The sequence below is a fragment of the Malus domestica genome, chromosome 03 (assembly GCF_042453785.1).
Source record: "Malus domestica chromosome 03, GDT2T_hap1".
Classification (NCBI taxonomy): Eukaryota; Viridiplantae; Streptophyta; class Magnoliopsida; order Rosales; family Rosaceae; genus Malus; species Malus domestica.
The window spans coordinates 30,434,388-30,444,502 of record NC_091663.1 but is presented as its reverse complement, the minus strand read 5'-3'; the positions used below and the strand labels follow the sequence as shown (position 1 = coordinate 30,444,502).

Here is a 10,115-nt window from a genome sequence, read left to right as displayed (position 1 = left end):
TGTTATTTGAGGATGTAATAAGTTATGCCTTTTTTTTTTACCTTTTTTTTTTAATTTTTTAATTTTTTCTGTTTGTAATGTGCACTTTCATTTTTCTTTTCTATAAGATAAGAAAACAATATTTGCTGTGTCACGAGAGTGAAATAGGTGCGTGACGGAGACAGAGTTAATGCAAATATGTCTCGAGGATACAATGAAACCTAGTACTCGATGTATTTTCGATCATGTTTCTGCACTGATAGAATGAATGGTTGTGATGAATTTGTAATGTTGTGAGAGAGTGAATTTGTTTCTTGCTCATTGAGTAAGCTGAAATACATTGAACATTAAGAAAAAAGCTCTCTTCTAAGTATGTGTGTTCTTTTGTGCTTACTGGTTCATTGAATCAACCCAGAAATCAAACGCTAATATGGCCTCAGAGCCAGGTTGGATCTCAATCTGGGCGTGAATCTGTGATAAGGTTCGCAGCTGAGGAACTCGACAGAGAATCGAGTTTGCTGCGATTGAAGAACGATCTGAAAATCTTTGGGTAACTCGATAACAAGTCTAATATGGCTGGATCAAGTGGTGCTGATCTTCGAGCACCGATTTTCAATGGAGAAGATTTTGATTTCTGGCAGATAAAGATGAAGACCATCTTCAGATCTCACGATCTGTGGGATATGGTTGAAAAGGGGTATAATCCTCCGGCGAAGAAAGAAGAAGAAGAACTCACTGCAGCTGAGCTAAAGCATCTGAAGGAGAATATGATCAAGGATGCTAAGGCTCTCAGAATTATTCAAGGAGCTGTGTCAGATGAAATTTTCCCAAGGATTTCCATTCTGGAGACAGCAAAAGAGGCCTGGGATATACTGAAGCATGAGTTTATTGGAGATAAACAGGTGAGATATGTGAAACTTCAAAACTTAAGGCGTGATTTTGAATATACTCGAATGGGTGAACATGAATCATTTTCTGTGTATCTTGTGCGTTTGTTGGATCTCATTACACAAATGAAAAGTTATGGTGAGAGTATTGGAAATCAAAGAATAGTGCAGAAATTATTGATTAATCTTCCTAGATCCTATGATAGTATTGTAGTTGTGATTGAGAATACTCGGGATTTGGAGACAGTTAATGTGCAGGATGTAGTTGCTACTCTAAAAGGGTATGAACAAAGGATTGAGAGACACTTTGAAAATAGCACTGAAAAGGCCTTTGCTTGTTTAAGTACAGCTCCCAGGAAGAACAATTACAATGGTAATCAAAACTTCAAACCCATAAAAAACTGGAAGACAAAGGGTAAGCAATGGGATAACAAATATGTGCACCAGCAAGGAAAATTTACTGGGTCTTTTGATAGTGTCAAGAATGCTTGCAAGTACTGTGATAAACTTCATTTTGGAGAGTGTTGGTTCAAAGGGAAACCAAGGTGCCACAACTGTGATAAGCTAGGGCATTTTGCCAAGGATTGTAGATCTAAAAAGGTTACTCAACAGGCGAATTATGCTAATCAAGTGGAGAGCAATCCAACTATGTTCTATGTGTGTATGTTTGCTGCAGTGAAGAAGGGAGAAGATATTTGGTATGTTGATAGTGGCTGCAGTAATCACATGATAGGAAGAGAAGATTTACTGGAGAACATTGATAAAAGTGTTACTGCCAAAGTTGAGATGGGCACAGGGGATTTGGTTAATGTGGTTGGAAAATGAGAGTTAATGGTTGCAACTAAGCAAGGCAATAGGTACATCAAGGAGATCATGTTAGTACCTGGTTTAAAGGAGAATTTATTGAGCGTGGGACAAATGATGGAGCATGGATATTACCTTATGTTTGAGGGGATTGAAGTCAGAATTTATGAAGATTTTACATGCTCTAATCTGGTTGTCAAAATTCCTATGAAGGGAAATCGAAGCTTTCCTTTGAAGTTGCAACCAGGAATCCAAATTGCTATGAGGGCAAGTGTTCGACAAGCAGCTGAGATATGGCATAGAAGACTCGGGCATCTAAATATGAACGCTCTAATGCAACTCCAAGAGCATGACATGGTGACTGGTTTACCTGAGCTAAGAATGAACTCTACAGTATGTGAGGGATGTGCCATTGGAAAGCACTCTAGAGATGTTTTTCCTAAAGAAACAAACTGGAGAGCTGCACTACCATTGGAGTTAATATACACTGATATATGTGGACCAATGCAAACACCTACCAAAGTTGGAAACAAGTATTTCATCACTTTCACAGATGATTGTACCAGAATGGGATAGGTCTATTTTCTGAGGAACAAGTATGAAGCATTTGGTATATTTAAAAGGTTCAAGGCAACTATTGAATTACAAAGTGGATTCAAAATGAAGAAATTAAGAAGTGACAAGGGAGGGGAGTACACTTCTCTGGAATTTTCTCAGTACTGTGAAGATCTTGGTCTAGAAAGACAACTCACAGTGGCCTATTCTCCTCAACAGAATGGTGTTGCTGAGAGAAGAAATATGACCATTGTAGAAATGGCTAAATGCATGATGTTGGAGAAAGGCATTCCATTTGAGTTTTGGGCATAAGCAGTTAATACTGTAGTCTACATTCTCAATAGATATCCTACCAAGGCCTTGCATAAGAAGACTCCATTTGAAGCCTACAGTGGAAGAAAGCTTGGAGTAAAACACTTAAGAGTGTTTGGATCCCTATGTTATGCATCAGTTCCAGCACAAATGAGGCATAAACTGGATGTAACAAGTGTAATGTGCATATTCCTTAGCTATGAAACCTATGAGAAGGGTTATAGGTTGTTCAATCCTAAAACTAACAAGATGGTTATTTCTAGAGATGTAATCTTTGATGAGAACTCTTGTTGGGATTGGAAATTTGGTAATAAGAAGACTCTGTCCATCTCAATTCCAAGTGAAGCTTATGGAAGCGAAGAGAATGAGGTTGAAGCAGCTAAAAATGATGCAGTATTTGAATGCACAGAATTACTACATGAGCAACATGAGCAAGTTATTGCTTCTTCTTCAAGACAAGAAGAGCAAATGGATCACACAAGTTCACAAGTGTGTGATCATACTCCATATCTATGAAAAGTGCAATTTTTGTATGATGGAACCTGAATGTTTTGAAGAAGCATCAGGAGATGAGGCTTGGAGAAAAGTTATGTCCACAGACATTAAGATGATAGAAAAGAATGAAACATGGGAGTTGGTCAAAAGGCCATTTGTAAAACCTGTAATTGGTGTAAAATGGGTCTACAAAACAAAGCTTAATCTGGATGGTTCAGTGCAGAAGAACAAGGCCTGGCTAGTGGCTAAGGGTTATTCTCAAAAACCTGGAGTGGACTTCAATGAGACATTTGCACCTATGGCAAGACTTGATACCATTAGGACTCTAATTGCATTGGCAGCTCAAAAAGAATGGAAGTTGTTTCAATTAGATGTTAAGTCTGCATTCCTAAATGGTACATTACATGAGGAAGTATATGTGGATCAACCACAGGGATTTGAAGTTCAAGGATAAGAAGATAAGGTTTACAAGTTGAAAAATGCCTTATACGGTCTGAAAGAAGCTCCCAGAGCTTGGTACGATAAGATAGACAATTATTTCAATCGATTCGGTTTTAAGAAAAGCCAAAGTGAATCTACTCTGTATACAAAGTTCAGTGATGCAGGTGTGCTTATTGTATCTCTGTATGTAGATGACATTATCTATACAGGGAATTCTGATGAAATGATTCAAGAATTTAAGAATGATATGATGAAGCAATATGAGATGTAAGATCTAGGACTGTTACATCACTTTCTTGGTCTGGGCATAATTCAAACCGATAAGAGTATATTTATTCGTCAGAAGAAATATGCCAAGTCACTACTTAAGAAATTTGGATTGAAAGATTGTAAAGCTATGAAATCCTCACTTGCAATTGATGACAAGTTATCTAAGGAAGATGGGAGTGAGGATGCTAATGAAAGTTTGTACAGGAAAATGGTTGGTAGTCTGTTATACTTGACAGCTACTAGACCCGATCTAATGTATGCATCATGTTTGCTGGCAAGGTTCATGAATAAACCTACCAGAAAACAGGACAGCTAAAAGAGTCTTGAGATATGTACAAGGCACATTGGATTTTAGGATTGAATATGTGAAAGGAAAAGCTGCTGTGTTGATAGGCTACTGTGATAGTGATTGGGCAGGAAGCTTGGATGACATGAAGAGTACCTCGGGCTATGCATTTAGTTTAGGTTCAGGAGTGTTTTCTTGGGCTTCTGTTAAACAATGCAGTGTGGCTTTATCTACTGCAGAAGCCGAGTATGTATGTGCTGTAGAAGCTACAACACAAGCAATGTGGTTGAGGTTTGTTTTATCTGATTTTGGAGAAGAACAGGTAGAGGCTACACCTTTGCTATGTGACAATACTTCTGCCATAGCCATGTCTAAGAATCCAGTGTTTCATCATAAAATAAGGCATATTAATCAGAGGTATCATTTCATAAGAGATGCCATTCAAGATGGGACAATTAAACTACACTATTGCAGCACAGAGGAACAATTGGTAGACATCTTTACCAAGGCTCTTCCTAAGGATCAATTTGAATACTTGAGAACTGCTCTTGGTGTGAAATCAGCAAAACATTTAGAAGGGAGTATTGGAGTATAAATGTATTTGCTGTAATAGTTTCATTATAAGCAATGTGTAGGATTTAATGTGAACCTTTGGATCAGATTCCAATTGGTATTTAGATTAGATTGTAATGAGTCATAGCTCATGACAAGTGTAAGCATCTTACATGGTGGCTTAGGAATGAATAGTTGTGATGAATTTGTAATGTTGTGAGAGAGTGAATTTGTTTCTTGCTCATTGAGTAAGCTGAAATACATTGAACATTAAGAAAAAAGCTCTCTTCTAAGTATGTGTGTTCTTTTGTGCTTACTGTTTCATTGAATCAACCCAGAAATCAAACGCTAATACAATTCCCCTAGATTATGAGAAGATTTCATAAAAAACTTGAGTTGGCACAAAAACTTTCTAGAGATTTTCGAATAGAAAATACACAGAAAACCTAGTTACGACAATGTAAAAGACAAGGAGAAAGAGAGAAGCACAGGTACAAAATTAAATTTTGGATGCGAGACATCTGCAGAATTGTTGCAGAACCAACAGCATTTCACAAAGTTCTTTGCATCCCATCTAAGCAATATTCTAATCTAATTTAGTTAATAAAAATATATGAGCTTGGGTGAAAAGTAATGGGCGCACTGACTTAATCAACTGACTTGATTCATACGGTGTTGTTTGCCAATTATTAGAGTTTGGCTGTTTGCAATGCGATTATAATGAATTGTATTTACACGAGTCAAACTTAAAACATCCTACTTATAAGTAACAATTAATATCAGTGGCAAAACAACTTTTTACCCTTGAGTTTTGTTTAGTTGTTTTCATGTGCGGTCCCCTCTCAATTCCATGACCTACTAAGGTCTTCACATTTTGATTTCTTTCATGTCGTGCAAATTCTCTTCAAACGTACATTGCAGTTTGGATAATTCAAAGCCAAAAAATGAAAATAATAATAATTAAAAAAAAAACAACCAATTATAATAAATTGGTATTGCTTATATATATGCAGATCTCATCATCTTCCTCTTCTTAAGCGATATCTAAGTTAAAACAATGGCTCATGGCTTCCTCCACCTCTTTTTATTCTCTTGCATTATATCTACAACAAATATTCATGCATGCAATCAAACTGAACACACCTTACTTCTGGCCTTAGCTCACACTTTATCTTCTCTTCCCTTAAATTGGAGTAGTTCTGTTGATTGTTGTCATTGGAATGGCATCACTTGTAATCAAGAGGGTTGGGTCACCCATTTGCTCTTACCCTCCAAAGGGCTCAAAGGAGGTATATTTGTCTCATCACATGGGAATCTCACACATCTCACCCACTTGAACCTTTCGCACAATTCACTTTATGGCACACTTGAAACTAAATTTTTCTCATCCTTGAAACGCTTCGAGATCCTTAATTTGAGCTATAACCTTCTTTCCGTAGAGATACCATTTTCTCTACCACCATAAAATATTCAGACAATGGATTTGTCAAGCAATCACTGTCATGGTCCAATTCCTTCTTCTTTCTTCCAACAAGCTTGGAATTTGACTAGTTTCAATGTCAGCAACAACACCTTCTTTGGGTATATCCCATCATCTATCTGTCTCCGATCGCCTCATTCCGTAAGATTATTGGATTTTCCCTCCAATGAATTTAGTGGCAACAGTTCCCATGGGTTCAGTGGGTGTTTCAAGCTACAGATTTTTCGTGCCGGTCACAATAATTTGTCAAGATCACTTCCAGAAGATATCTATAATGCTACCAAACTTGAGGAACTTGCTTTACCTTTCAATTCACTAAATGGAGCCATTAGTGAAAGAATCGCCAACCTCGCCCACCTGATAATCCTTGAACTCAACTCAAATCATCTGAATGGTGCGCTCCCTCTCAATTTCAGGAAGCTGTCCAAGTTAAAATTCATGAATTTGATTTCAACAGCTTACAGGGTAATATGCCCTCATCTTTGATGAATTGCACAAACCTTGTAAAACTACATTTGGAATTCAATTATTTGGAAGGAGGCCTCACCAAGCTTAATTTCTCCAAACTTAGTCATCTTAGTAAACTAGACCTATCTTGGAATAACTTCACTGGTATCTTTCCAATAAGCCTTTACTCATGCAGGTCCCTAAAAGCAATTCGGTTAATTGAAAATCCTTATCTATAAGGACAAACACAACCTGAGATTATTTCGTTGAAATCCTTGTCCTTTCTCTCACTTGTTTATGTACGGCTGACCAATATCACAGGGGCAATGAAGATATTAATGCGTTGTAAAAGTCTTCATACACTCCTCATCACCGGTTCATTTGATCACGAGGCAATACCAACTGTTGATGACATGGTTAATTTTCATGGATTTCAGAATCTCCGTGTCTTGAGTTTGGCTGGTTGTGGGTTCAATGGTCAGATACTTGGGTGGTTATCAAATCTACAGAATCTAGAGGTGTTGGATTTGGGTTATAATCAAATCATAGGTACAATTCCAAGTTGGTTGGGGACTCTTCCAAAACTCTTTTATGTGAATCTAGCATACAACCAAATTTCAGGTGAATTTCCAAAACAACTTTGTAGATTACCAATGTTAATGATGAATGCTTCTCAAGCAGACAATTATAAATTTGAACTTCCTCTCTTTGGCGTCGTAAGAAAAAATCAAATTTTTATGCCACGTAGACTATATAACTTTCCGGGAACAATACACCTAATGTCCAATAACATTAGTGGTAGTATACCTTATGAGATCGGCCAATTGCAGATTCTTCGCAAGTTGTATCTTGATGACAACAACTTCTCGGGATGCATTCCTGAGCAAATATCTAACCTAAAATATCTAAAGCATTTGTACCTCTCTATGAATCATTTGTCTGGAAAAATCCCTTGGTCCATGACGGGCCTTAATTTCTTGACAGACTTTATTGTCTCGTACAATAATCTCGAAGGGCGAATACCGATGGGCACGCAACTCCAGAGCTTCAACGCTTCTTCATTTGAGGGGAACCCTAAACTTTGTGGTACGCCACTTCCAAATGAGTGCAAAGAAATTGATGTAGATAATGAGAACAACGTCAACCAAGATGTGGACAATGAACATAACGAGCTTCCTTGGTTTTATATCTTTGTGGTCGTAGGTTTCATTGTTGGATTTTGGGGAATTTTTGGTTATTTAGTTCTTAAGAAGACTTAGAGGTATTCATTTTTCAATTCGTGGATAATGTACAAGATTCGTTTTATGTGAAGATGGCAATGTGCATGGTCAGGATGAAAAGAATACTTAGGGACTAGATTCTACTTTTTATTATATATTTTTTATTTTCCATAAAATTATTTGTATACCCAAAATTAACACACTTGGTGACACGCTCTCTAATAGATGTCAGTCTTCCTACTATATGTGGACCGCACTTGTATTAGAGAGTGTGTTAACAAATGTATTAATTTTGTGTATTCAAATAGTATGACTCTTTCGGTCTTTATTTGTTTGTTTTCATCATGCCGTAATGATTTTTCTAATATATTATAGTACAATAAAACTATTCGAACAAACAAAATTAATATACTTGTTGACACATTTTCTAATACATATGAGCTCTACCATTGCATGTAAGTTCTAATACAGATAGTCTGCAAACCAAAGTGTTAGTTTTGTATGTCCAAATAGCATCAACAATAGTTGTTAGGACCCATCCTTGATTTACGGAATTTTTAATATAAAATGTGTGAATTGACCAAAATGCCCCTAGAGGCGAGAATGTTGACCCATGTTGACCATCGTATCGTGACATGTATGACCCATTATTAACGTGTTCTTGTAATACTTGTCGCTATGAAAGCGTGAGCGCGTGGTGTGAGAGAATGAAATAAATAAAAAAGAATGAATAAAAATAAAATCTTGAAAGTGAAAAAAACTTAGAATAGTTTTTGGTTTTTAGTCCTCAATTTGTGTACATTTCGTTATTCATTTCTTCTACATCTATCCTATTATCATTCCGTCATCCTTCTATATCCCTTCTCCCATATAATTCCCCTCCACCTCTAACATTAACTTAAACACTAAAAACTAAAAACGAAATAATTATAAACATACCCTAAACTTAGTCTAATCTACTAGAATGGGGATAGAACTTGGAAGAAGGCGGGCACACTAATCAACTGGCCGCAACAAGTTGCTACCTTTTGCAAACTTCAACTGGCATATAGATGCTTGTAATTTTGGTTGCATTTTACATGAGGTGTAATTTCATGATTCTAAATTCTAACCTCTAGTAAGCTTATAGACCGTAGACATTGGAAACTGTTATTTGCACTCTAAAACTAATTTGATTCAAACCCTTCATGTGTGAAAGTATGAGGAGTGTAAGAAGTGAGAAGCTTGTTTTTGGACTGCAATTAGCATTTCATATATTTTCCTTTTCCCTTGTCCTCTTATTTTTGTCCTTTTAGCATTCACAAAAGAAAAAACAAAATGCAGCTTGGGTTTCACAGTCCTGGGTTTTGTTTGTTCTAGTTGTCTATGAAAACCAAGTCATCAGCTAGCTCCTTGTTCTCTTTGTAATTGTCACGACAATGACTTTGATACATAATCCGTATTTGCAGTAATACCGACTATGGAAAGTACATAAAACAATCGAAACATTGCAGTACTTTCACATTGAATTTCTTTTTGCTCTTCTTCTTGTTCATCATTCTCCCAATATACACGAAGAAACACCAGTCTTCTGCTACCGTATCTTTGAAGATGTGGTACTCATTGCCAAAACTTCTCATGTTCTTCTCTGTTTTTGCCGTATTTTCTTTGCCCTCCGTTTCATCGTCTTTCCACCACATTCTAATTACTTCTATAACCCAGTTTCATTGCCTTCTCCACCTTACGATCACATAACTTATTCTGATCATTGTGATTCAATTGTTCCCCAGGCAACGCCAAGTGGATATGTAGGTTCTCAAATTCTCAAGAGCCATACAGGTTGCTACACTGGTGGAAGTGGAATTCTTAGTCAAAGATCATCATTTCAGCATTATCACGAGCCCAAAAATTCAATTGAGTTCACCCCCTTGAGTGTTCAAACTGTTGGTATATGGTCCAGCCCATGATGAATGTTATAGATTATTCTAGTAAGCAAGTGAGGTGGCTAGAGTATGCTAGACAATTTTAGCATGTTATTAAGTTGATGGAAGAAGCTAGAGAGTACTAGCTTCCTTGGTTGCAAATGGAAAGATCTAGAAGCTACAATTTTGTGGCTAGTCTAGAATTATCTATGCTAGAGGTTTGAAGAATACACTATAAACTAGTAGAATGCCAAACCCTCACCTATAAATATGGGTGTGATGTTGTAGTGAAGCAACCAATTAAGAACCAAGTGTGAGTAGCAAATGATCAAGTCCAAAGCTAGAGTTCCACTCCAAGAGTGAGAGTGAGAGTGAGAGTGTTCCACTACACATTGTGAGTGAAGTTTAGAGTGATAGAAAGTGTGTGTCATACTTTCTTGTATCCATCAAACCTTGTCTTTGGCTTGGTAAGTCTACTCTTGTTGT

General features: G+C 36.9%; 1 protein-coding gene across 1 annotated transcript; it reads left to right on the top strand.

Annotated features, from left to right (window-relative positions):
* Positions 1-6,058: 6,058 nt before the first annotated feature.
* Positions 6,059-9,577, top strand: LOC139194797 (receptor-like protein 3). The gene is made up of 3 exons (XM_070819715.1): positions 6,059-6,526; positions 6,946-7,057; positions 9,498-9,577. Exons 1-3 carry the CDS (start codon positions 6,059-6,061, stop codon positions 9,575-9,577), a joined length of 660 nt encoding a protein of 219 aa, XP_070675816.1.
* Positions 9,578-10,115: the final 538 nt, after the last annotated feature.